This window comes from Calidris pugnax, unplaced genomic scaffold, assembly GCF_001431845.1.
Source record: "Calidris pugnax isolate Ruff unplaced genomic scaffold, ASM143184v1 scaffold294, whole genome shotgun sequence".
Lineage (NCBI taxonomy): Eukaryota > Metazoa > Chordata > Aves > Charadriiformes > Scolopacidae > Calidris > Calidris pugnax.
Genome location: NW_015094505.1, coordinates 460,517 through 488,487, shown reverse-complemented (window position 1 = coordinate 488,487; position 27,971 = coordinate 460,517). Strand labels below are relative to the sequence as shown.

Below are 27,971 nucleotides of genomic sequence, written 5' to 3'. Positions count from 1 at the left end.
TCATCAACCAGGAAGCGTCTGGGGCAAAGTGTGTCTCTGGCCAGAACCTAAGCTGAGCAAGAAAACTGGGGAAGCTTCTGCACCGACCTCAGGAACGGCTGTTCCGCAGGGAAAATGTTCATGGGGACAACTCAGGAGAGCTACAACGGCTCCAAGACCACAAGAAAGGCTGATCTACTGCAAAGAAGGTGCGTTGAACCCGCATGGCTGTCGGCACAGAACACAGCAGGACACGCAGCAGGACCCCGGGTGACCACTGCAGATGGTGCCACACACATCAATAGTGACTCCGAGCCTTGGCATCCAGGCCCGGCCTGGCATCTGTTCTGCACTGTGCTCTCCTTGGCAATGCTCAAGTGCCACAGGCCGATGCTCAAATCAGCATAAAAAGTGTTAATGACTCCTGGGGGCAATGCACGGTCCCCTGTTCCCTGTCAAGTTTTGCTGAGCAAGAAAACTGGGGAAGCTTCTGCACCGACCTCAGGAACGGCTGTTCCGCAGGGAAAATGTTCATGGGGACAACTCAGGAGAGCTACAACGGCTCCAAGACCACAAGAAAGGCTGATCTACTGCAAAGAAGGTGCGTTGAACCCGCATGGCTGTCGGCACAGAACACAGCAGGACACGCAGCAGGACCCCGGGTGACCACTGCAGATGGTGCCACACACATCAATAGTGACTCCGAGCCTTGGCATCCAGGCCCGGCCTGGCATCTGTTCTGCACTGTGCTCTCCTTGGCAATGCTCAAGTGCCACAGGCCGATGCTCAAATCAGCATAAAAAGTGTTAATGACTCCTGGGGGCAATGCACGGTCCCCTGTTCCCTGTCAAGTTTTGAACACAGAGTCACAGGGGGTTGGAAGGGACCTCTGGAGATCAGGAACGTGTCCAGGTGGGTTTGAATGTCTCCAGAGAAGGAGACTCCACCACCTCCCTGGGCAGCCTCTTCCAGGGCTCTGCCACCCTCACAGCAAAGAAGTTCCTCCTCATGTTGAGGTGGAACTTCTTATATTCAAGTTTGTGCCCATTTCCTCTTGTCCTGTCCCTGGGCACCACTGAAAAAAGACTGGCCCCATCCTCCTGACACCCACCCTTTAAGTATTTATAGGTGTTGATCAGATCCCCCCTCAGCCTTCTCTTCTCCAGACTAAAAGGACTCAAGTCTCTCAGCCTTTCCTCGTAAGGGAGATGCTCCAGGCCCCTCATCATCTTTGTAGCCTCTGCTGCACCCTCTCCAGCAGATCCACTGATCTGATGAACAACTGCAAAAATCCACTGTCAGCACTTTGTTTCTCCACCAGCACCTCCCATGGTGTGCCTGCAGGAAGGACCAAGAAGTGCCCAAGGGGCACAGATGAGGGACAGACAGTTGCCCTAAGGATCTCCTTAATCTTAAATCTCCTGCTTAAATCTTGAAGCAGGAGCTTTAAGAGCCCTTCCAGGATTATTTCCAATAACCATTTTGACACTGTCATTTTTTAATGGTATTCTTTACCAGACGTCATTGACTATTGAGTACCCCAGGCTTTGAATGCAAGTTTTCTGGCTGCACCCGTACCGTGCTGTTTCATGAATGAGACTTCCTCCTCAGTCATTTTAAAAACATCCCTGACTTGCTCTCCACGTGTCTGACCAGGCCAGTGGAATCCATGCTCTACACTCCTTCCCTCGTTTCTCTCTGTTCTCCTTACCTGTGTCCACTCTGAAGCAACGTGACCGAGGCTCTGAACCAGCCTCATCTCCTGCACGACCTCTGCTGCGTTGCAGAGCCCACCCCGGGGCAGAGGGGACAGCACGTTCAGAGAATCATAGTGTGGTTTGGGTTGGAAGGGACCTTGAAGATCATCCAGTGCCACCCCCTGCCCTGGGCAGGGACACCTCCCACCAGACCAGGTTGCTCCAAGCCCCATCCAGCCTGGCCTTGAACCCCTCCAGGGATGGGGCAGCCACAGCTTCTCTGGGCAACCTGGGCCAGGCTCTCACCACCCTCACACCAAAGAATTTCCTCCCCAGATCTCATCTCAAATATTCTTTTTCTGTTTAAAACCCTTCCCCCTCATTCCATCCCTCCCCAGCTCTCCTGGAGCCCCTTTAGGGTCTGGAAGGGGCTCTGAGGTCTCCCTGGAGCCTTCTCTTCTCCAGGCTGGACAACCCCAGCTCTCTCAGCCTGTCCTCACAGCAAAGGGGCTCCAGCCCTTGGATCATCTTCATGTCCCTCCGCTGGACCCATTCCAACAGGTCCATGTCCTTCCTGTGCTGAGGACTCCAGAGCTGGACACTGCTCCAGGTGGGATCTCCCCAGAGCGAAGCAGAGGGGCAGAGTCCCCCCCTCACCCTGCTGGCCACGCTTCTCTTGATGCAGCCCAGGGTGCCGTTGGCTCTCTGGGCTGCCAGCACACGTTGCTGGCTCATGTTGAGCTTCTCATCCCCATTCTCCAGCCTCTCCCTAAGCTGTGAGAAGACAGAGCCACTGGAATGACATGCTGGTTTGATTCAGGGGCCCACCACATCACTCACAAGCTGCTTCACTGGCTCAGGCTCTATCTGCATTCCTACTTGCCTTATCTCAAGCCTTCTCCTGCCCAGAGAGGCCTCCTACCCACTTGCACACCTCTGAGCAGACCCAAGGAAGGACCAGCTCCTGGCTTCCGCTGTGACATTCGTGTTGCCTTTGATGGGCAGCTCCAAGCCATCATCTTCTACTGCCAACAACGCTCCTCAGCTGTAGTGACCTTCCCTGTTTTCTGATGGAGGATTTGGGGTATGCAAAGAGAAAAGATCACTCACCTGCTCATCTGTTCTAATTAAGTGTCAGCACCTGCTGGTGGATGGGGTGGCTGAAAGCAGACAGTAGCAGCACAGCTCTTTCCATATATTCCTAGGGATAACCCGTAGAGTTGCTGAGGCTCAAAGATGTTTGACTGTAGCTATATAAACCAGAGTCATCTTCTGCACTCAGGTCTAGACGGGCAAGGACCGACAGGGTTAGGATGTCTCCCGACTAGTCCTGCAGAAGTTTAAACTCCCCAGGGTCAGTTTTTGGGCTTGGCAACCCCATGGGGCCCCAGACACGGCCCAAGGGGCTCCACAGAGCACACTGGAGCCTTTGTGGGCTGTCACACTCCAAGCCTCCAGCTCTGGCCAGCTAAGGGGCATTTCACCCAGGGGTTGCCCTGATGGGTGAAGAGAGCTGATGAAAGAAGCCAAGGGCAAGTTATTCCCCCACTACAGCTTGCAAAAAAAGGGGGAGAAAAAAAAAAAAAAAAAAAAAAAAATCAAACAAAACTGTTCCTCACCAGGGAAAACAGAACAAACTGCATGAGACACAGAGCAGAGGATTACAGATTTTTATTTGTCAAACATTCCCCCCTAGTCTAGCACATTCTACAGTCTTGCTAGCACAGATGGTAACAAAGAGCCTGTAATGGTTCAGAAGTTACACTGCTACAGAGAGCAAACAAAAGCAGAGATTTATTATGTAAAAAAAAAACAAAACAAAACAAAACCAACTTATTGTGAGAAATGGGTGAAAGAGTGCAGAGGGGCTGGGTGGAAACTATGTCAGCTAGTGGTGCCTGCCCTGTGCGCAGCAGACGTCTGTGCTAGCAATGTAGAAACCCTGCCCGGGGTCCCACAGGTGAAGGCTCCACTGTCCTGGAAGCATCATTTCACAGAACCATCCCCACTGCCTTATGGAGAAGGCTCCTCTTAGGAGGAGCAATCGATCTTCTACGTGCTTGGGGAGCACCCCAGGGGAGCACCACCCCGAGCACCAGGGCACCAGCTGTGAAGGTCCCCTTCTCCCACACACCGTAGCCCTGCCGTGGCCACAGGACCAGAACTGCAACACCATCTCTTCTTTCACCTCCAGCTCCTGCTGCCTCTCCTCCCTGCTGCACACCACGGTATTAGATGCAGTTTTGGTTCCATCAGAGATTGTTTTCCATCAACTCCAGACACATGGGGGTGGGGGGAGAGACATAAGGCTACTGCAGGGAGAGGATCCCTTCCTGGAGGGTGAGGAACTGGGGTGATGGGTCACCACGTGCTACCGAACCTTCACACGGACAGAACCTTTAGGCTTCAGGAGGAGTCACCTCTTGCTTGCCTTTCCCCACATTAATTAGAACATGTTGTTTTTTTTTCATTGGACATGCAACTGCAGCAAACCCTAAGCTATCCCTGTTCATGCTCATGTCCCAAAGTTGATTGATTTGTTGTGGATTTTTTTTTTTTTTTATAATGGGTGCAAACGTGCACATTATTTTGGTGACAGTCTAGGACACCACTCCCAAGGCACTCCTACCCGTGGCACCAGATACAGGTTTCTCATTCCTGGAGCAAGGCTAGCCCTGAAGCATTTGAGTGTGGCTATAAATAAGCAACTAAGTAAGGAAATTAACAAATGATGAGCTACATAAAAGCTTTCTAGGCATTTCCTTTGGAAAAGCTGATTAGTGCTACTTGCTTCTAGTATGAGCCTGGTTTATGAACAGACCCGGGCTCTGGAACGCTCCCACTTTCATTCCTCTCACTTACCAGGATGATTTGCCTGCTGTTTCCACAGCAGCAAAGGGTAGGGGATGGCTTGTTTTTAGACACACCAACAAGGAAAATTAAGGGCTCCAAGAAGCTTTCAATATGCCAAAGTCTCACAGGAAGCTGGGAGTATAGTAAGATATGCTGAAGTTTAAAAAGAAGGCTCAAGCAATTTGTTAAACCCCAGTGTAAATAAAAGCAACCACTCTGTGGAGTTACCCGACCCCTTCTCAGCCCAGAGCTGCGTGGTGGCTCCACGCTCTGAAAGATGGCATTTGATCCTCTGGAGATGAAGAACCTTGTGAGTTCAGCAAAGACAAGGAGAACACACCCAACCCAACGTAAGGCTTCGTGCCAAGAGTCCCCTGCCCACTCCCCCCTCAGGCACTTGTCCAGGAGCATCCCTCCCCACCTCACGTCACTCCCCCCCAGCCTGAGCCTGCCTTAGAGCAAACAAAAGAGCTCAGGGTACAGGGCCTGAGGTGCTAACACAGATCCACCACGACACTGTCCTGAATCCAGCAGCAGCCAGCAGCAAACCCTTTGGGCAAGAATACAAAAAAAACTGGACAAGTATTCAGCAACCCCCTACCAGGCATCCAGCCTTTCAACAAGCAGCAGTTTAGGAACTTTCAAGTCTCCAGTGTCCTATGAGGAAATATCCCAGGCTAGAAAAGCTCAAGGCTTATGAAAAGGAAGTTTTTTTGAGAAGGGGCTGGAGACCTCCCGAATTCTCTGCATCCCTGCCCTCTGTGCCCATGATCCAAGCTCTCCTGCGACACAAGCAAACGAGAAGCCAAGTTGCCTGCCTGAGCCTGCAACGTGACATCTGTGGTTTACGGAGCGCTGTTGCTCCTCCATCACCATCCTCAGCACCAGCGTGCTCTCAGGGCTCTTTGACCACCGCCAGCCCCTGCTGTGCTGAAGAGACAGAGAGCACAGACTGCTGCAGGACAGGGACATCGCTGTCAGCCCACGGCTACAGCAGGACTCCAGCCAGAGGTGCTCCTGTCTCCAGCGCTGTCCCCCGGTGCTGTATTCCTTAATAAAAGTACATGGTCTCTTCTGAACATACATGATCGCTCCCCCCGAGTGCTAAGGAGCAGGCTCTCTGCAGGCAGAGATCAGGCCAGGTCCCCAGAGCTGTCACACCTTGGAAGAGCCTGGAGACAGCACTTCTTCCTAACAGACCAACCCAGCCCCGGCTCAGCAGGGATTTGCAGGTCTGAAGCACTGGTTACTAATATTGTCCTTCCTATTGCTTTGGGCTCCATTTTTATGAGAAACCAGTCAAAGGTTCACATACACCGTGACCCCACATACTGGTGTCTTGTCCTTTGGTAAGGGCTGTGGAGCACGGGCAGCCAGTCAACCTGCTCTGGAGACCATGGGATTTGTCTCCCCTCAGGACAGAGCAGCGTATTATGTGCCAAATAACACAAATCCCACCAGATCTATTAGCTGCAGCCCAGAATGGCTGATTTTTATGTGCAACATGTGCCATCGGGTGTTGTAGAAAGGGGATCTGTCTATTTGTGTCATGAACTAACTGCAGCCAGAACCTACATCTCTGACTCAAGTCTGTGAGCCCTGGGATCCCAGCTTAGGATCTGCCTTTTTTTTTGTTTCCTTGTGACAACGAGGTGTGGCCAGACACGCAGACTGGGGGTCAATTTGAAACCTACCACCATGAGGTGATGCCATGGAGACAGCCTTCAAAGCCAAAGTCATCAAACTATTCAAAGGCTCTGGCGGCAGGGCATGCCCAAGATGAGACTGCTGAAGACTCCTGGCGGCTGGTAACCAGAAAAACCACTCCTGTTCCAACCTCCACTCAAAAGAAATATGAAATGAAATCCATGAAAGCAGCGCAGACAAGGTGGTAGAACAGTATGGCTCATTGCACTGCCTGATAAAAAAAACCCTTCTGAACAGAAGCTACCAACACCTTCAGAAAGGAGTAGAGAGCCTTTCTGCCAGCCCCAGCCTGCTGGAACACCAGGACAGCACCACATCTCCCATGGATCTTGCCACTGCCAACACAAAAGAGGGGATGGGAAAACACCAGCTAACACTCTGCACTAACACCTCCTGACTCCCAGCTTCTGTCCTGCAGGAACAAAGAGACAGGGCAGGATCCCAGGCACCTCCCCAGGGGTGTGCCTACAGCCTTCAAGCTCCCCAGCAGTAGCAGAAACCTCAGCCAGAAAACAAAAACCTTCGGAAACCAAAAAAAAAAAAAAGCGAGCTACCAAATCCATGCCCTCCATAAGGGCTGCCCAGAGCCTCAGCAGATCCTGCCCACACCACCTTTTTAGCAGGCTAGGGAATGCACCCTGTGTGCCCGCTGCAGTCCAGGCACCGATGTGACCACCTGAGGAGGAGTGTGCTCTTAACAACCAGTATCCCCATCCACCACGCTCTTGGCTGGGCAGGAGCTCCCCGTGGAGGACGATGGGGACCCAGGACACCTCCTGCCCACACCAGGAAGAGACATCCTTCCCCACCTACGCCCTGATGCCCTGCCCACTTTTCTAATGACATTTTCAGCTTCTTGGCCCAAAACGCCTTAGGCCTGTCCCCTCCCATACTGTAGTGTTATCTGGTATCAAGGGGACAGATGCAGCAAATGTGTTTGTTTTGCGTTTTTTTTTTTTTTTTCTTCTTTTTTATCCAATAATCTCATTTTCAATTAAAATATATAATATATATTTAAAAAGGTTTAGAAAAGCTTCTATGTAATTTGCAGCTACTTTTACATATAGATTACAATAATGTACAACTCTTCCCCGAGGTGGTTTGAAACCACAGGGACCTGCCAATTCTTTCCCCTCAGTCATATACATTATCAAACACCAAACGTGTTTGTTCCTAAGACAGCTCTGAAAAAGAAGTCTGTCACTGGTACCTTCTCAGAGGGAGAGATGCCTAATACGCCTAATGGGGACACACTGAACATTGGCTTTATAGTCACTGTAGAAAGTTCCCAGATTAGTAAAAAAATATTTCATCTATAGAAAATGCCCTTCTGAAAAGCAACCAGGGCTCTGTTAAGGCCACACCCAGGCTTTCCATTTCTCTGCAAGACAGATCAGAAACAAACAAACAAACCCAAAATGATGGTTTTATGTCCCAGAAACAGCTATTAGCACCTGTGCTTATGTTACAGCAGCCTGGTGTATCAGGAAAGTGCTGAGAACAGCATAGGGACTTCTCAAAACATGCTTCTGATTCAACGGGGCTCCATTGGCACAGTGAAAAACTCAATGTCCTCCTCTTCCACTCGGGTGGACAAGAGGAAGCCTTCTACACCACAACCACCACCCTTCCCCGCAGAACGACGACGGGTGCTCCAGAGATGGGCACACTGAAATCAACACCTGAAACAGCCCACCCTTGTCCCGTGGGGCTTCCCCCAGCAGGCTCCTTCCAATTCCTCCGCCAGTCTGTGGGATACACCAAATGCACATCTGCTGGCTTCACAAAAACGTCTCAACTACTTTGCCCCATAGGGCAAGCCAAGTGAGAGCAGAGCCAGCCCTCCACCAGTCTGAGGCACTGGGAGACTTTCTGCCGTAGCAGAGAGAGGATAGCATTGAGATATTCCTCCAGCAAACCCAACTCTTCACATGGGAAAATGCTATTGCCTGGCACAGACTCTTCTGGCCAAGGATTTTACCGGGGCTCCTCTCTGGACGTGTACAGCCCAGGGTTTCTCCAGATGGTCCAAGGCAGGGTCAGGTTTGTAGGAAGAGCCGTGGCACATGACAGGATTATTACTTTTAAACTCTTCCTGTTGCAGCCAGATGCAGGTTGCCCCTTCTTCCCAGGTGGGCAGCCCCTTCTGCCCAAGCCATAGTGTGCAGGGAAACCGAATCCAACGTGCTCCATTCTTTTCTCTGCCAGGGGTGGGAAGTGAAGTCAGAACCCGATGTTCAAAACCCGAAGGACACTAGAAAGAAGAAAAAGAGAGTGAAGTGTTAGATCTCAGCTTCAGTGGGAATCCTGGGTACACACATAATGAGGTAATTACTATCCATCAGCCCCTGCTGCTCAATTCCAGCAAGGAGCAAACACAGATCAGGAGACCTTGATCAATGGATAGTCAAGTGGAGGATGCAACTGCTCAGCTCCAAGCTTCAGAGTAGGACTGAGACAGAAACACAGAACAAAAGCACAAAGGTCAAAAGTAAGCACTCCTCCTGTAAGCTGATGGCACCAACAGAGCTCTGCAAGATAAGGACTTGGCTAACTCCAGAGATGTTGCAGGAAAGCAGGAAGGAAAGAAGGAAGAAGAAAATTACTCTTCACCTTAAGCAACCACAAATACCAACTCAAGCACTCCTCCTGTAAGCTGATGGCACCAACAGAGCTCTGCAAGATAAGGACTTGGCTAACTCCAGAGACGTTGCAGGAAAGCAGCAAGGAAGAAGAAAATTACGCTTCACCTTAAGCAACCACAAATACCAACCGGTAGGGAAAAGATTAAGGGAGTTTTTAGAGATCACCCACTAAAACTGTTTATGCTCACTCACATAAAGAAATCCTGTATCTACCTATAATAACTAAACACTTCTAGATATCTCAGGCAAGTCTAAGTGTCAATGAAGCTGTGACTGTGACCTGAAACAAAAGCTCTGGAAACCAGCAGCAGTTTAGAGAGGACATACTGCTTTATCTGACATCGGGTGCAAGGTGGAAATCCACAGATCTAGCACACCTTACCAGGGACCTTCAGCCATTATTCTTACACCAAAGATTCTCATAACTCCACCTCCCTAATCCATAACTCCACCTCCCTAATCCATAACTCCACCTCCCTAATCCATAACTCCACCTCCCTAATCCATAACTCCACCTGGTCTGACATTCATTAGGATGATCAAATAGCCCTTTTTGCACATGTGCATTAAGTTTTGCAGCATCAGCAAAACACCTCCATGCAGGCGTGAATTCCTCGGTGGTCATTTGGGGAGGGATACGTTACGCTCACATTATCCTTTTAAGTTATTGAGTCATCTCAGGACAGTAAAAGTTTACTGTAAGTTTGCCAGCTTCTTGCGGATGAGGAGGATGTCCTTTGAAGTAGCCACAGCTGTGTCCTAACTGGTACAGGAGTACATACTTTGACATATGAGAGAACCTTGAAGTGATTAACTACTTCTTGTTATCCCATCCTTATCACTATCAGCTCAGTGACTATCTTCTTGCACAGTAAGCAGCTCAGTAATTATTTTCTCACACAGGAAGAAGGTTTGTAGGAAGCAAACAACATTTTAGTTAGCATATGGTTATAAACAAAGCAGAGGCCTGCCTTTGGTAACACCACAACTCAAACATGCCTTGGAATAGGTCTAAGCAGACTTAGGACAGACATAAATCCCCCACCACAGGCCTATGATCCACTTGGGAAGGCAGAATAGTGAGATAAATGTAGGGCACCCAAGCAGTTGTGTTCTGTAACAGTGAGCATGAAATAAACTTGTGAAAAGGGAAAGAAGCTACAAGAAGGAATCAGCCCTGACCAAAAAAAAAAAGACAATAACTTAAGACCAGAGCAACAGAGAAACTGCAAGTTGATGAGGGTTTTATTTATGAATGTTCTGGTAGACAAAAAAATCCAGTATTTGGACCAAAGGGAATTAGATGGAGCACAGCAAGAAAACCACGAGTCCAGGCTGAGCTGGGCAAGGGATGAAGAGCTCTCCAGGCTATGAAGCTACAGGGAGTATCACTGAACAACCAAAGATCATTAACTAACGTCCACCAGCAGAATGGATGGACTTTACAATTGTCAGTGAGGCGCACACTGTACCACCACAACTCTACCACTTTTGCAAAAAGAGGCAATTCTGTTCCCAAGAGTCCCTGCTACTGGCTTGCAGAAATACACAGCAGAGGGGCAATCCTCAGAGACAGCCAGGTGGCCACCCACACTTCCCACAACCAGAGTAGGGGACACTTGCTTTAAGTGCTGAAGGCAAGACTGGTTGCCTGTGACTAAGTGCCTCCAGGCCATGCTCTAATTCCAGCTGTGGCTACCTTTTTTCCATGACCTTGCTCACTAAGGTTCCTTTATGAACCTTATGAACCTTATGAACTTGCATCTGCAACACCTGACCCAGTGAACGTCAGACTTACAACTAAGTGAGCTGCAGCTACCCAATAACAGCACCAGAAACTGCAGAATTTATATTTATTCCGGTCAAGAAAAGTATTCACACCATGGCTTTCTTCCTTGGTGGCTGATAGCTGGGTGTGCAGGTGTTGCGGCACTGCTGGGCAGAGACAAGGTTTTAATGTTTGGTCTCTAATCTCCAAGTAAGCAGACGGCAGGCTCAGACTCCTGGGGAAGCTGTGGAAGAGCTCTTCAGCATTCAACTTGCAGGTGGTGATAAAATCATGGCAGCTTTGAGCACCGTGAGCAACAACAACTACCTTGTGTCTTCCCAAGTACTGCAGAAAGACTAAGTACTTGTTCCTAAAGACCTTTTTCTCGTGTACAAAGAGAAATATTTCATAGAATAGTTAGAGTTGGAAGGCACCTTACAGATCATCCAGTGCCACCCCCTGCCCTGGGCAGGGACACCTCCCACCAGCCCAGGTTGCTCCAAGCCCCATCCAGCCTGGCCTTGAACCCCTCCAGGGATGGGGCAGCCACAGCTTCTCTGGGCACCCTGGGCCAGGCTCTCACCACCCTCACAGCAAAGAATTTCTTTCTGGTGTCTCATCTCAATCTCTCCTCTTCCAATTTTAAACCATTAAACCCCTTGTCCTGTCACTGCACTCCCTGACAAAGAGTCCCTCCCCAGCTCTCCTGGAGCTCCCTTCAGATATTGGAAGGGGCTCTAAGGTCTCCCCGGAGCCTTCTCTTCTCCAGGCTGAACACCCCCAGCTCTCTCAGCCTGTCCTCACAGCAGAGGGGCTCCATCCCTCTGAGCATCTTCGTGGCCTCCGCTGGACCCGTTCCAACAGGTCCATGTCCTTCCTGTGCTGAGGGCTCCAGAGATGGACACAGAGCTCCAGGTGGGGTCTGATGAGTGCAGAGGTACTCTACTATTTCCCCAGCTATAGTTCCATTCTGGCTGTTCAAATCGCAGAGTGTGATCACTGGCATTTACTGATGAACAGTTTTTGCTCAGCTTTACACCCATAACTGTCCCAGAAGGCTACAGGTTATCCCACAGTAACTACTCCAAAGGACAGCTTTAGGTTAGTGATCACTTCGGGTACCTTTTACCAATGTGAATTTAACATGGCAAAAACACCCTCACAGAAAGGACAGGAAAGGAAAAAGCCCAGCACAGTGGAACATCTATAGTGGCTGCCTTGCCTTCCCTCAACAGCGATTTCCAAACAGGGACTTCAATAACTCATAGAATCATAGAATTGCCCAGGCCGGAAGGGACCTCCAAAGGCCATCTAGTCCCACCCCCCCACAGTCAGCAGGGACACCCCCAACTAGACCAGGTTGCCCAGGGCCTCGTCGAGCCTCACCTTGAATATCTCCAGGGAAGGGGCCTCAACCACCTCCCTGGGCAACCTGTTCCAGTGCTCCACCACCCTCACAGTGAAGAACCCTCTCCTCATCTCCAGTCTAAATCTGTTCCCCTCCAGCTTGAAGCCATTGCCCCTCGTCCTGTCACTGCAGGCCTTTGTAAACAGGCTCTCCCCAGCCTTCCTGTAGGCTCCCTTCAGGTACTGGAAGGCTGCTATTAGGTCTCCCCGGAGCCTCCTCTTCTCCAGGCTGAACAACCCCAGCTCCCTCAGCCTGTCCTCGGAGCAGAGGTGCTCCATCCCCCTGCTCATCCTCGTGGCCCTCCTCTGGACCCTCTCCATCAGGTCCAACTCACTGCAGTCACAGGTTCAGAGAACAGAGAGATGACCTCCTCACAGACACTGATGTCTGCAGCTCACTTGGTTTTGGAACTTGTAAATTTGAGAAAAAATTCTGCCTGCTTTTCCTAGGGGTCCTCCTGGAACACTCCGATTTCTCTCCACAAACAGGCTTTTCCCCTTTGCTTAGGGACCTGACCCACCGCTCCGTCCTGGCAGTGCTTCACACGCTTGCTCTCCTTCGGGGAGAAATCTCCCCTTCATCCCACTCCACAGATTCCAGGATACAGGCAAAACTGAAAAGCTTTGCAAAGCTCAGAAAAAGCAAACAATCTAAGGACAGAATAAAAAGCTGGAAATAAAGCATGCCCTCTCCTCCAAGTGCAGTACACCAAGAGACACGTAGGAACTACCAGGAGATACTGGTTTACAACTTGCTCCAGATCCCACTCCTTTCTCAGTGAGCATGTGTCCAGCCTGTCTCCCAGAAAGCTTCACTCCCATGTAACGCATGGAACAACACAAATCCGGGGGGTTTAACATCAGATAGCTCCTCTGTTTTGACTGAGCAATTTGCATGCTAAATATGGAATAATAATACGGAACGAGAACACAACCATGCCATTAAGAACTTGTGTCCTCCCTCTTAAGCGTTTGACCATGGCCACATCTTCACCAGTGCTAGACACTACCTTTTGCTAGACATTCCCTCAGCTTCTCTGCTTTACACTCTTCAAAAAAAAAAAATAAAGTCTATACCTGGTATCCTGTCTTGTCTATCCAGCCCAGGTAATTAATGCACCCAAGGCTGCAGGACCGCTTGCATACATTTTGAAAACAGTACTGTGAAAAATGTTTCACCCCTGCAAAGTCAATGTATTCCTCAAATACGATGGCCTGCCCTAGCGTGGCATGAAAAGAAATAAATAAAACCACCATAAAAGCTTAGAAAACTATCCAGTGGAAACATTGCTCGAAAGGCCACAGCCTCCACCACTAACTCACAAAGAGTCCTAACGCGGGTGAAGGATGCTATAAAAGCTTAGAAAACTATCCAGTGGAAACATTGCTCAAAAGGCCACAGCCTCCACCACTAACTTGCAAAGAGTCCTCACACGGGTGAAAGGTGCCGGGATTTTGTCAACCAAATTTGTCTTAGAAATCAAAACTGAGTTTCCATGTTCCACCAGGAGTTGGGATATTTGATTTAAGACTCAGTAATTCAGCAAGAGCACAGTTAACACATGCACAAGACTATCAAAAGCCCCATAACGAAGCAGAAAATCATACTCAATCCTCCCTGTACCTGAGATCTGTTAAATACAGACAGAAGAATGTTACTAATAAATGAGATCCTAAGCAGTGTGGTGGGACTTGGAGTAAGGGGGAGTTAAACTGTGCTTAAAAAGTCAATATATAGCGGCATATCAGAATGTTCACAGGGTTTAAGTACCACCAGCTCAAAGGACAGCATTTCACTTTGCCTAGGGCCAAGACACTGTACTGGGGCAGAACAGAAAAATAAAAAACCCCTTAATATCTGGTCTCCAGCGTGACCAGCAGGAGAAATACAGGCACCAATACAGGTTAGGGGTGGACCTGCTGGAGACAACTTCTGAAGAGAAAGATCTAGGGGTCCTGGTGGACAGCAAAATGCCAATGAGCAAGCAGTGTGCTCTTGTGGCCAAGAGGCCAATGGGATCCTGGGCTGCAGAGGGAAGAGTGTGGCCAGGAGGTGGAGGGAGGTCATTCTCCCCCTCTGCTCTGCACTGGGGAGGCCACAACTGGAATCCTGCCTCCAGTGCTGGGCTCCCCAGTTCAAGAGAGACAGGGAACTGCTGGAGAGAGTCCAGCGTAGGGCAACAAAGATGATTCAAGGATTGGAGCACCTCCCTGATGAAGAAAGACTGAGAGAGCTCTGACAAGCTCTAGGCAATCCTGCTTCAACAGGGGAGTTGGACTAGATGATCCCTATGGTCCCTTCCAACTCTAAAAACTCAGTGAAATTCAGTGAAATCACCAGAGAATTTGGGTTGAAATGGGTCTCCAGAGGTCACCTAGTCCAAACCACCTTCAGGTTACTCAGATGCATAGGAAAGAGTATTAAGGTCAAGTACATGATAATTTCACTCAGTCTCCATCATTTTGAAGCTCAAGGGCTTCCATAACTGAAGCAGTATCTGCAATTTGCCCTTACTTCTGCCTGCTCAGCTGGCCAGTATTAGGGGTTGAATTTGCAACCCTAGCAAATACCCTATCTGCCTCCTAACCAGGGAACATTCTTGGCAAGGCTTCCACTTTCCAACCAATACCCAGCCTACACTCCAGTCCATAAAAACACTGCCCATTTTCTGTCACCTGAGCTCCACATGTGAAGTATGCCTTCAGCTCCATTTCTCTAATTCTTCAGCTGCCTCAGTGGTTAAAGAGCTTCAAATCAGGGTCTCACACCTCCAGAGAATAAGACATTTCATAGAGTCATAGAATTACCTAGGGTGGAAGTGACCTTTAAGATCATCTAGTCCATCCATCAACCTAACTCTGATAAAAACCATCACAAACTCATGTCTCTAAGCACTATGTCAACCTGGCTTTTAAATCCCTCCAGGGATGGTCCCTCAATCCCTTCCCTGGGCAGCCCATTCCAAGGCTTCATAACCCTTTCTGTGTCAAAACTTTTCCTGATCTCCAATCTGAACCTCCCCTGGGGCAACTTGAGGCCATTTCCTCTTGTCCCATGGCCTGTTCCTTGGGAGAAAAGACCAACCCCCCCTGGCTACACCCTCCTTTCAGGGAGTTGGAGAGAGCCAGAAGGTCTCCCCTCAGCCTCCTTTTCTCCAGGCTGAACACCCCCAGCTCCCTCAGCCTCTCCTCACAAGACTTGTGCTCCAGACCCCTCACCAGCTCTGTTGCCCTTCTCTGGACCCGCTCCAGCACCTCAGTGTCTTTTTTGTGGGAAGGGGCCCAAAACTGGACACAGCCCTCGGGGTGGGGCAACTCTTTTAACTCTTGTTCTCAAATACACGATTTAATAAACTGATTCTCAAAATTTTTGTGCAAATACAAAAGGTAGCTGAAGAGGCAGCTTTGCCATGCAGGGGATGGCACTAACGCATCCTTCCTCCTTCCATCTCCGTTCACACCACAAGCTCCCATCTCCCATTCCCATTCCAATAATGGGTACCCAAGCCATTGAGTAGTTAACACTGCTCGACCAGCTTACCAGCCTTTACAGGCACTACTGCAGATCAGGGAAGGGCAGAAGGATGGGCAGTCGTGACACAGACAACACTTTGCAACTACATATAAGAGAACATTTGGCAAAAATAATAACAACCTGGATAGAAACCCAGCGTGTGCTTAGCTCAGTTCAACTGCTCTATATATAGAGGATTATATATACCTATATATAGTATATATGATACATATATACTTTACAGAATCAGCATATGCTCTCACATCAACTTTAGAGCTGTAGGCATTACATGGCAGAGCCCCCTGTCCTGTAATGCAGTCAGCTCTGGTAACGAGAGACAACAGGAGCTTCAGTCAGGATGCTGCTCTACTCCATAGAGGAGTTTACTACCTGGTAGGTTAGATCTACCTACCTTACACAGCTTTTTCTCCTTCTAAAAGGGAACATGGCTCTGCCAGAAGCTTTTTACACAAAGAGCACCTGTGCTTCCAAAGAGGTATCTTCAAGTGCTGCAGATCTGGGCACAGGAACCCCCCCAGACAGGGCTGTTCCCATCACAGAGCTGTAGCACTTTCCATGAACTACACCCACCTTTTTGTGCTCCTGAAGTTAACTTGGTACCCAGGTATGGTTGGAGGCTTGTGAGGTGCTGGGATAGCTGGGAGTAGACAGCATGGGTTCAAAATTAAAGTCCAGTCCTTCTCCATCCATCAGTTCACTGTTGATGATGTAATCCATATCACATTCAAGGTTCTCCATGTACATATCAATGTCCAGGTCAATGGGCAGCCTGTCCTGGTTCAATCCCAAGGGAGCAGGGCTAGCAGAAGAAAGAAGCAGTGGACTGCCCAGCTGGACTGACTGGGCAGTTGTTGCAGAAACTGGAGCCTTCAAACTGGTGATGCTGGCAGTGTTTTGAGGAGATGTTACTATAGGAAGTGTTGATGGCAAAACATTGGCACTGACTGGTTCTGCCTGCTGCTCTGTGGGCTTTCCTCGTGGATTGCCCGAGCTCATCTTACTCTGGGCAGCTTGTCCACCTAGAAGCAGAAGAGTTCGGCTGCTCATTCTGCTACCAGTCTGTGGGAGAACTGGATCCACCTGAGTCATCATAACATCCCTCGGAGGAGGAGAGCTGGGTGTCAGAAGAGCTTCCAAGGTCTGAGGGGCAGAGAAATGGCTGACAGAACTTTGCAATGAGATATCAACAGGGTTAAAAAGGGAATTGCCAAACGTAGTGGTCTGACCAGCTGCACTCGGGCTCCGCAAGGAAAAGCTGGAATCTCTCTGGATCTGACCACTCGAGGCAGACTGCTGGGTAGATAAAACAGATGTGCTGGGAGACATCAAATTCAACCCATCGATGAGCTCAAGCTCCTCGGTCACAGTTGGTGGAACGTTGCTGGATGCACTGGAGTACACTAGAGAAGGAAGCAACTCTTCTTCGTGGAGGTCATCCTGCTCCGTCAGGATAGGAGAGAGCCTGGCACTAATGGTGCTTGCATTGGAACTGGTTCGAGGCCGGAAGGTGTTCCACACATCAGAGTCCTCGTTGCTTCTTGAGGACGGGCTCCCAGGCCACTTGGGGAATTGGGAGCCAGGACTGTCAGCAGTGGATTCTGGAGCAGACTGGAGAGGAGGCTTCTTTTTGGATGCTTTACCTCTGACTTTTGCGAGTTTGCTGCTGTTGTCCATGGAGGCAGCTCTTCTTCTTGGTGCTTTTCCACTTTTACCACCCTCGGGATTGAGCATCCACCAAGAGCTCTTCCCTGTGGCTTCATTGTGAACTTTAATGAACTTGCTGTGCAGGGACAGGTTATGTCTAATAGAGTTCTGGAAAAAAAAAATAAATAAAGACAAGATATGAGGACCTGACAGTCGACACACCTCCCACCCAGAAACCTCACAAGCATAGAATGCATTCAGACAGCATCCAGGCCTTCCTGTCTCCTGGAAGGCTGCTGCTTTTGCATCCAAAGAATCCCCTCCCTTTTCCCAGGTAAATGGGGATGACTTTGAAGGCATAAAGCTGCAGCAATAAGAACCACTGGGCTGTCACTAATTCTTCATTTATTCTCCTGAAAGTCATCTGCAAAATCACGATGACACCCAGTCCTGTCAGGAATGACCCAGCAGCTTGTAAACACAGTACAGATTTGGAGTCTTTTAACCACCATTCACTAAAATGGAACTCGAAATCAATAGGTTTCAAAATTTCACAATTAACTATATTGTGTGTTCTTCTCGTGCATGGCTATAGCCAGGATTTAATTCCCGTGTCAGCAAAAGCACACTGCATTGGTACAACCATTTCATTAACACTGAAACCTCAAGAAAATTAGCACCACTTCGGGTATCAAAGTGACAATTTTAGTAACTAGTTTTTTTAGGGTTTTTTTGGCTGTAAAGCAGCTTGAAAGAAGACATGTTGGAGTACGACTAGGATTCACATGTGCACAGATAGGTGAGGCCTGGTACCTTTTATGAGACAGTCTGAAAGTGCTTTTATGTGTTACCGCTACACTGACATAATGACTAATAACTGTAGAAACAGATAATTGCAGTACCACTCCTTCCTTCCTCATCTTCAAACTCTCCTCTTCCCATAACACAAGCACCTGTGACCCTACAAGCTGGTTCAGAGCACTAACCCGACTCAAAAGCAGCCCTATCCATCCTCGAAAATGACTTTTCCTGGCTCCTTTCCCCTCTGCCTGTTTTTTGAACCACCTCACTGTGGGTCAAGCACTGAAAACTACGGAACAGAATGTGTGGGTGGAGGCAGAGGAAAAACCCAAAGGCTTCTTACATCAGGGTGAGCTGCTGTCAGAGCAGCGATGCCTACGTTATCGCTGTGGCACCTCTCCCACAGCCCCAACACCCCTCTGTGACCGAGCTTGCCCACAGGCCAGCCCAGGGAGTTCCAAAAGACAACCAAAGCCATGCCCCCCCCCAGCCTGGGTGCCGTGGGACAGCACTGGAGAGTCACACTGACACATCACACCGACACACCACACAGCTCCCCCGCACACGAACGCGTCTGCTAGAATGACTGAATGCACACAACACACGGAGGGCACCCTCAAATCTCACTGAAATCAATTACGCTAAAATAATCACAGAACTCCGGGTCAAACCTGACAGGAGAGGAAACGACAGAGTTCAGTAACCCAGGCAACCCTGACGTATTTCCTTTCTCCATGTTAAGCAACTCGGACCAGAAAGATACAGATGATATTAACTTTTTAGATGCTCAACTTCTGCAGTGCGGGGGGGTCCCAGCTGGTCTGAGCATTTGCAATCCATATCAGGTCTTGGCTCTGCAACATCATTGACCATAAGGAAGCATGACCTGAAGGAAGAGGCACAGGCAGGAATCCTTCAAATCCTTAAGGACCTGAAGGATACATAGAGCAGGACCTGGACAGGCTGGAGAGCTGGGCAGAGAAGAACCTCATGAGGTTCAACAAGGGCAAGTGTAGGGTCCTGCACCTGGGGAGGAAGAACCCCAGGCACCAATACAGGTTAGGGGTGGATCTGCTGGAAAGCACGGCTGAGGAGAAGGATCTGGGGGTCCTGGTGGACAGTAAACTATCCAGGAGCCAGCAATGGGCCCTTGTGGCCAAGAGGCCAATGGGATCCTGGGCTGCAGAGGGAAGAGTGTGGCCAGGAGGTGGAGGGAGGTCATTCTCCCCCTCTGCTCTGCACTGGGGAGGCCACAACTGGAATCCTGCCTCCAGTGCTGGGCTCCCCAGTTCAAGAGAGACAGGGAACTGCTGGAGAGAGTCCAGCGAAGGGCAACAGAGATGATGGAGGGATTGGAGCATCTCCCTGATGAGGAAAGGCTGAGAGAGCTGGGGCTCTTGAGCCTGGAGAAGAGAAGGCTGAGGGGAGACCTTATCAATGCTGACAAGTGTCTAAAGGGTGGGTTGGAGGAGGATGGAGCCGGACTCTTTCCAGTGGTTCCCAGGGACAGGACGAGGGGCAACGGGCACAAGCTGGACCATGGGAAGTTCCACTGGGATGTGAGGAAGAACTTGTTTGGGGTGAGGGTGGCAGAGCCCTGGCAGAGGCTGCCCAGGGAGGGTGTGGAGTCCCCTTCTCTGGAGATCTTCAAGCCCCACCTGGATGCTCCTGAGTGATGTGCTCTGGGCAGCCCTGCTTTGGCAGGGGAGTTGGACTGGATGGTCTCTAGAGGTCCCTTCCAACTCTGACAATTCTGTGATTCTGTGACCTCTCTGACAACACGTTAGCGGTGGCTTCTGCTGTTTATTGATACCTCTTACAGAGGTTTTTACTGCTGTACATTAAGTATTGTGGTGAAAAAAACCCGTGAGTCTGTGCCTCTTATCTATCACAGATCAAAGATGATTCTTGTAAATCATGTTCAGACAAAATCATTCCGAAAGTAATGACATATATTATGCCAAAAATGGAAGTTTGGCTAGAGACATTTATTGTACACTGAAGGGTGGACTGTTCCCCAGGTCCCAACCACTGCGTGCACACGTAGGGACCAGGCACAGAGGTGAGGCTAACAGCACACACAAACTACTTCCTACATCTCAGTTACCACATTAAATCTTCTCCTTTGATAAAATCTCCTCGCCTTATTCCAAGGACAGGCAGGCTCACCACCATCATCCCAGGCCTGTCTCCACACCAGCCTCAGCGCTGGGGGCTCGGGATGAGGAACTGGCCACAGGAGCTGGCAGCACAGCCAAGCCATCATCCCTCCCCACCAGCCTCCTGGACAACTGCCACAGCACCAAGACACCACAGAAAATGCCTAAGTGGGTCCTACAGAAGAGAGAATGCCAGTGACAGCCTTTCTGGGGGACTGTACCGCTTTGTAGGTACCGAGGCTACCTACCATGAAACTGAAGTTTTACTCAGAGCAGGTCAGAACATTCAGGATGGTCTGTCCAGACTTTAGGGTTCCTCACAGTAAAAACAAGCTTAAACTCACCCTCCTGTGATGTACTTTCTTTGCAGCACTGATGTCACAGGGGCAGGAGGAGGCTCTCATGCCCTGCCCAAAGGAGCTCGTCCATGCAGCAGCGGTGCAGAGAATCATAGAATTGTCCGGGTTGGAAGGGACCTTTAAAATCATCTAGTCCAACCATCAACCTAACTAAATCATGGTGATAATTATTAAAAAAAAAAAAAAAAAGGCCCAGTGCAATATAAGAGAAGTTTGAAAAAGTGCTAAAGGTTTTCTAGGGGATCAGCAACACAAATTACAGTAATTCAAAGTATGTTATTTAGAAATTCAAAGTTTTGTGAGCCATGGTTGTACTTGACTGAAGTTTCTGAGTCAATGCTATAGAGTATTACAGACATAGAATCATAGAATTGTCTGGGTTGGAAGGGACCTTTAAGATCATCTGGTCCAACCATCAACCCAACTCTGATAAAACCATCACTAACCCATGTCTCTAAGCACTATGTCAACCCAACTTTTAAATCCCTCCAGGGACGGTGCCTCAACCACTTCCCTGGGCAGCCCATTCCAAGGTTTAATAACCCTTTCAGTGTCAAAATCTTTCCTGATATCCAATCTGAATCTCCCCTGGTGCTTGGGGCCAAGCACAGGCTACGCCGAGCCAGACTCAAGAACCAGCAGCTATCCTTGAAAATTTTGAAAATCCAGGCAAATGTGGACAAGCACAATCTCTGCTCCCTAACGGCAGGGCTATTCTCGGGGGGAAAGGTCAAGTTTCTATTACAAACCACAGAGGCACCAGATTTCTTAACAAAAAGACTCTCTCAAGAATGAGTGACATAAAAAAAAAAAAAAAAGCTCTGCAATTAGTGCAGCTGCCTGCATACACTCTCACTGCCTGGGAGGCATACAAAGAGCACGGTCACATCCCAGTGCAGGGCCACGTTCCAAAGCCAGGCCTGTAATTGTGCCGAATTCTCATTTGCCATGGCATTCTTGGGAGGGGAGAACGCCCTGCCTGCTGCATTTGTCAGTGCCTGTCTCAGCACTCACCCGGCCACTCGGCTCCCAAGGAAAAAAAAAAAAAAAAAAAAAAAGTCTTCATTGCAGAGATCTTGCAAAGTTACACTCCGGCGAGTAAACAACTGCTCCAGAGCCAGGGAGCAAAAACATCTCCCCAGCAACCCCCTTCCAGAAGGCACATGTGAGCACCGACACCAAGCTCAGCACACAGGGAGCTACATCTTACGAAAAACATTCTCCTTTCTGCCATCTTTCAGTGGGAGCCCAGAAGAAGAAAATCCTGGCTCTCTTAAAAGCAAAAAGACTGAGGCAATTTTACAAGTTTACCAAGACAGGCAGGCATAGACAACAAAAACCGTTCGGGATAAGGTAGAGCAGAAGAAACTTGTTGGGACAAGTAATACCAGCAGCCCAGGAGCAGAGTTCTCCAAGGAGTGCCTGGAAAATTAAGCCATGCTGCAAGGAATAATCTTTTAGCAAAGCAGCTTTCCAGAACAAACTGGCAGGAAGCAGGAAAGAGCAGAGCAAAATCTTCAGGTAATTTGACTGGCGTCGCATGAGGCAGATGGAACACCAAAAGACGAGCTCTCCCCTGCTTTTGAGGGCGGCAGCTACAGTCTATAAGGCTTCAAACAAAAAAATAAATCTTACACTTCCATACTCTCCCCTGCTTTTGAGGGGGGCAGCTACACTCTCTAAGGCTTCAAACGAAAAAATAAATCTTACACTTCCATATTTATTCAGGGCATCACACCTCGTTTGGGTGAAGGGGCTGTTAATGCCATTTTAACCTGGGCTAAGGATGTCACCACACTGCGATGGTGGGCCCTCAGCAGGGCTGACCACCTGCCAGTAAGTTTTACCCCACTTGACAAAGAGGACACCCAGTGACCCCACACTCACACCATCACCCCACTCCCATGGCCCCATTTCCTACACCCAGCCCAGCCCAGCACAGCCACCTGCCCCCTTCCTCCCCAGGCCCTGCTGTGACCAGACCTTCTAAGGTCTAATGGGACTAAAAGGCAAACGATTCTGTTAAAAGAAAGACTGATGGACAAAAGCCACCTGTGCTCCTCAAGTTTCCAAGCGAGACTCTTCACTCCAGCCTCTCGACAACCCTCGTTCAGCTTCTGTTGGCTATTTTCCCCATTAATTTAAGAAACCCCAGTGAGGTTGCCTGCAGCTGGGACGGAGAAGGTCTCCCCGCTGCCAGGACAAAGCGCATGGCTCCCACCACATGAATGCAGCTGGGGGCATACGAGGTAATGGCAAGAGTCCAGCCTTTTCCAGCCACCCCCGGCTACTCTGGATTCCAACAGCCAGACCCTCCCTCCCCCTTGCAGGGCAGCAACCTCCAAGAAACCAAAATAATCCCAACGTAATAAACAGCAGCAACATACAAGACCACCAAAGATTAACTAGACTTCAATTAAGCACCAAGGAAGACAGAGATGACATCGGCATTCCGATTCAATTTAGAATGGGGAATTCTTCATTTTTAGTGCCGGAAGGTTTAACCTTATAGCATTTTAGGCATATGAGTTTAGGAGTAAACACTGTGAGTTTTCTCAGCGTGGCCATCAGAAAGCAGCCCTCTTTCTTCTCCACAGCCCGAGGTTGGCAGCCCCACACAGAGGAGAGACACTCAGACTCTAGACTGAGCCTCCCCCTTGTGCACAAACACAGGTCGGGCAGAACTAAGATGCCAAGTTTAAGTTTTACATTTCCTTTTGCTTTACGGCATCAAGTCAGTTATGTCTCAGTGAGCAAGAGCACAGAAATATTTTTAATGTCTTCTCGAACCATCATCTTGAAATCACCATGACTGAAAGTCAAAAGCAAACCTGTGTAAAGCATTCCCATCTTTCTGGAGAAAGGATTTATTTGTGAAATTCAACAAAGCTCTTCCAACAGTGATTTGGGCCCTTACCTGTCCATGTTAAGAAGCTATGATTCTGACACATTGGAGACAAAAAAAATATCTTCAAGGATACAGGGCCACTCCAGCACAGTCCAGATGGGTATAAGCAAACAGCTAACACAACTGTTTTAGGAACCAACCATTGCTTTTTTGCAGATCTGACTACAGAAAACCAAATAATCAACAGCTGGCTGAGCAGTGATAAACTTTTCATCTTTACCGAAGCAAGTAATATTGGTATCCACATAATATTGTCTCCACTGAACTGGAATTTATTTGCAGGGTGTAAGGATAACCTGGCAGAACCTGCCAGCTGCAGCCCAGCAGAAACAGTCCAGAAGATGGACAGGCTTGCTTTTGTCTGCTGGCCGTGGAGGAGCTTCAGAGGGCCACGGGATGAGCAGCTGCTCCAGCCTGAGGGAGCTCTGCCAGGAGCTCAGATACCCTCAGCTCTGGAAGACCTCCAGAGCCAACTCGATGGAAGTCACTCTGTCATCAAAAACTGACCTGTGGAATACACGCAAGGAAGCCTCTGAGAGCCCTCAGCCAGGTCTCCTGATCCACCTGGTCAGCAGGTAACATCAGCTACGGGCAATAGGTGTGTAACACAAGCATGGAACGGGAGGGTTTGAAGCAAAATAATGTAATGTAATAAAGATTAAGAGCTAGCCGAGTTTCCAGATGGATGACACCTATTTCAGACAAGCGGAACGCTTGGTAATTTTTAATTGGTAATAAAGCTACTTGAGGTGTTGCACAGGTGTATGTGGGTACACACGTACACGGCTGAGTCGAGGCGAATGCAGAGTGCCACAAGGCAGAGGCAGAACTTCAGCCTCCCTTAACTCACGCAACGCTGCAGGATCATTTGCTCTTTCCTTTACACTGCCCCCGTAGGAAACATCCGATTGGTGCTCCAGTGAAGTGGCTTTGGATGGTTTTAAAGCTTATTCTGTTCCTGCAAAGACAACAGCTTTGGGAGAACACTACTCCTTCACTTGGCTCCTCCCTGTGTCAAACTTGCTCATCCGCACGGCGGTGAGCAACGCAACAACCAGAGTGAACTGCTTCAGCGGGGCTTATGCACTCCTACTTTATTAAAAACCCTCAAAACCTTCCTCCCCAAAGCAATCTCAAAGCCAGAAGGAATTATCCTCTTATCCGGAGCGCGGCGTGCGGAGCGTGGCGGGGAGGATTACGGAGAAGCAGGGCGGCACACCCCTGCAAGGACAATTCTGCCTCTCGGGCTGGTTAATTCTTAACTTCAGCCGAGTTAGCGAAGGGAAAGCAGAGGCTGCACACCCAGCAAGGCTGTCCTTCACAGAGCTCCTTCACAGAGCGCTCCAAGCGGTGCAAGAACAGCAGACACCTTCCTCGAAAACGCTGATTCTTCCGGAATTCAGAGGTTACGCCCTGACAGTCCGAAACAGCTGTATTTCCCCCAATTGTACAGTGGAGGAGGACAGCTGTAAAGGAATTACGAAGCAACGACGACTTTATGGGATTTATATTAATTCAAGTAGATTAAAAAAAAAAATGCGCTTTTAAGGACACATTTCTTTTAATTTCCCATTTTAAATTCTCTTAGGACTACACCACATACTGCCCAAACAACACAGAAACACCACAACTCGAGAAGCCGTACTACTATCTTAACAGGCACCAAAATGCTACAGGAGCTCCATATTCGTTTCCTTCATCCAAAACTCATTCCGTTCAAAACTGATAAATCAATAAAGCTAAGACAACTCCAGAAGTTTCTCTTTACACATTAAAAAAAAAAAAGAAAAAATGCAAGCAGAGCTTCACAGCTCTAAAAATGCCAAGAACGGTGAAAATAAAAAACCAGGCAGGTCCGTTCCTAAGCTGGAGAGACACCTTTTGTTTATTCAGTTTGTCTTAAATCCAAAACATGTACCTATTGAATTTATTCTAAGTCCACAAAAATCAAACGGAACCGATTTGATTGATTCCACATCCTTAAAACTGTGTCTCACCTGCCCTTATCTAGTGCTGCACCTGGGTGCAAACAGAGGGAAAGAACTGACCCAAACAAAACCTCTTGCAAATCTATTTAGCTCTCTGTTAACATAAAGCAAGACTAAAAGCCAGAGCCCTGCGGTCCCACGTGATGGGCCACGTACCCTGCCAAGCGCTGCCAACAGGATCCGAGAGAGCCAGCAGGGAAGAAAACAGAGCAGAGGGAATACACCACAGCTCCCTTGGCCTCTCCTGGACACACGAGATCAACTGCAGACCCTCTTCGGACCAACCCAAACTTTGACAATACGTGTTAAAAAGAAAGCAAGTTGTTAGAAGTTCTCCTGGCATTTAAATAGTTGCTTTCTGTTAACATAAAGCAAGACTAAAAGCCAGAGCCCTGCGGTCCCACGTGATGGGCCACGTACCCTGCCAAGCGCTGCCAACAGGATCTGAGAGAGCCAGCAGGGAAGAAAACAGAGCAGAGGGAATACACCACAGCTCCCTTGGCCTCTCCTGGACACGCGAGATCAACTGCAGACCCGCTTCGGACCAACCCAAACTTTGACAATACGTGTTAAAAATGAAAGCAAGTTGTTAGAAGAAGTTCTCCTGGCATTTAAATAGTTACATTTTTATCATGGTTTTCTGTTGCCTGGTTCAAGTCCAGGGTTTGAAGCTGCCCTGATCATACAGCAGGCCCATTCCCACCACAGCTGCTGTCATTCTACCCTCCCTCATCTTTCCCAGCAAGAAGTTTCTCTTCCCTTCCCCTGCTAAAATCAGTCTGAGTCACTCCAGTCCCAGGATGAAAAACTACACACAAATTTCACGCTGAAAAGTCATCGCCGAACAGCAAGAGCATCTGAGTGGGGACCTCTGACCTCGTCTGCCCACCAACTCCCATCTCTGCCTTTCTACAAGTGAAAGCCAAGTGCACGCTTCCGAAAAGCGCTCACAGGATGAAGACACAGAGCAAACCCAAAGGCTGAGGGTCCCCTTACACAAGAAGGGATGTAACAAAAGAACAGCCCCACCGAATCAAACCACAGCTCCACTTGTTTCAGCATCCAGTCTGGCAGGACACTTCCCTCCATTCCACCTTCCCCACCAGATCCAGGGATGCATTTCAGAAGCCACAAGGAACTTTAGTCCCAGGCACCACTGCCAAACACATCCAGACACGCTCCTGAAGAGAAAACGCACCAGTCCCATAAACTGCTGGCCAAAATGCTGTGCCCCAACACGGCTGTGGGACCAGGAGAGCACGCCCAGCCTGAGGAAGCAAGAACCACCTTCCAGTGAGACCACCAACTCTTCTGAAGAGAAAGAAAACGCACCCAAGCACTCGCCCAAATTAGAACTTAATCAGGAGGAGTCAACCTGCACAAAGCAGAGAAAGACAAGTCACTCTTGGTCAAACCACACGCACTCTCCAGGAACTCTCAGTGAACCTGACAGGTGGCAAAGCTGGAAAGTTTTGGCTCAGCCTGTGCCAGCAACCACACGCACTCTCCAGGAACTCTCAGTGAACCTGACAGGTGGCAAAGCTGGAAAGCTTTGGCTCAGCCTGTGACAGCCTGAGGTGTGACAACCGTGTCCCTCTCACCACGTTCTCACCCTTTCTTGAGGGCAAGCTGCAGCAGGGACAGAGGGCTGCCCAGCCCCGCACAGGGAGAGGCACGCTGCCAACCGGGGGGTGGCCTCAGGCTTCACTCCAGTCTGCAGCGAGAGGCAGGGAACATGCTCCTCACACCCCTGTCCCCACGGGGACAGCAGGACAGCCCCCAGAACTATTTCCCCAGCCAGCTCTCCAATCTTCCCTGCTCTCAGACTAAAGGGAACACCAGGCTGCCACCTGCGCAGGACAGAAACCCAATTGGAGCTCTTTTAACAGACCTTTGCGTGTGCCTGTGCCCAGAGCGGGAGGAGAAGGCAGCGGTGAGGCTCTGGAGCAGTGTCTCGGTCACCCTTTTGGGAACCCCAGCAGGGTCCCCAGCCCGGGCACACGGCTCTGGGACACAGCCCCCTTTGACAGGGAGCCTCCTGGAAGCCCAGAACGTGATTTATAGGGAGCGCTGTCACAGTCTGAGCAGGGAGGACCCTGGCCCCGGACTCCAAACCCCCTCGAGCGACGCCTCCCCTCGCTCAGGAGCCCCGGGAACCCACCCGAGCCCGGAAACCTCCCGAGCCCACCCTCCCGGAGGAGGCCCAGCTCGGAGGGACCCTGCCCCCGAGGGGCCGCGCCAAGGCCGGGCAGCCTCCCCCCCCCCCCCCGCCCCGCTCCCGGCCGGGGCCGCACCTTCCATCCGGCGGAGCTGTTGCTGTCGCCCTTGTCCTTGAAGTAGGGGACGGAGCGGACCATCCACTCGTAGATCTGGGCCAGGGTGAGCCGCTTCTCCGGGGCGCTCTCGATGGCCTGGCTGATCAGTTCGGCGTACGACTGGTTGCCCCAGGCGTTGCGCCGGGAGCCGCCCTTCCGCGCCGCCCCGCCGCCCGCCCGCGCCCCCTCGGCCCGCCCGGGCCCCG

General features: G+C 49.7%; 1 protein-coding gene across 1 annotated transcript; it reads right to left on the bottom strand.

Moving 5' to 3' along the window:
• Nucleotides 1-4,135: 4,135 nt before the first annotated feature.
• FOXO4 (forkhead box O4) lies at nt 4,136-27,935 on the bottom strand. Its single transcript, XM_014963137.1, has 3 exons — nt 27,745-27,935; nt 16,162-17,403; nt 4,136-8,490 (listed from the first exon to the last, which is right to left on the bottom strand). The coding sequence occupies exons 1-2, from the start codon at nt 27,805-27,807 to the stop codon at nt 16,180-16,182; spliced, it is 1,287 nt and encodes a 428-aa protein (XP_014818623.1). The 5' UTR covers nt 27,808-27,935; the 3' UTR covers nt 4,136-8,490; nt 16,162-16,179.
• Nucleotides 27,936-27,971: the final 36 nt, after the last annotated feature.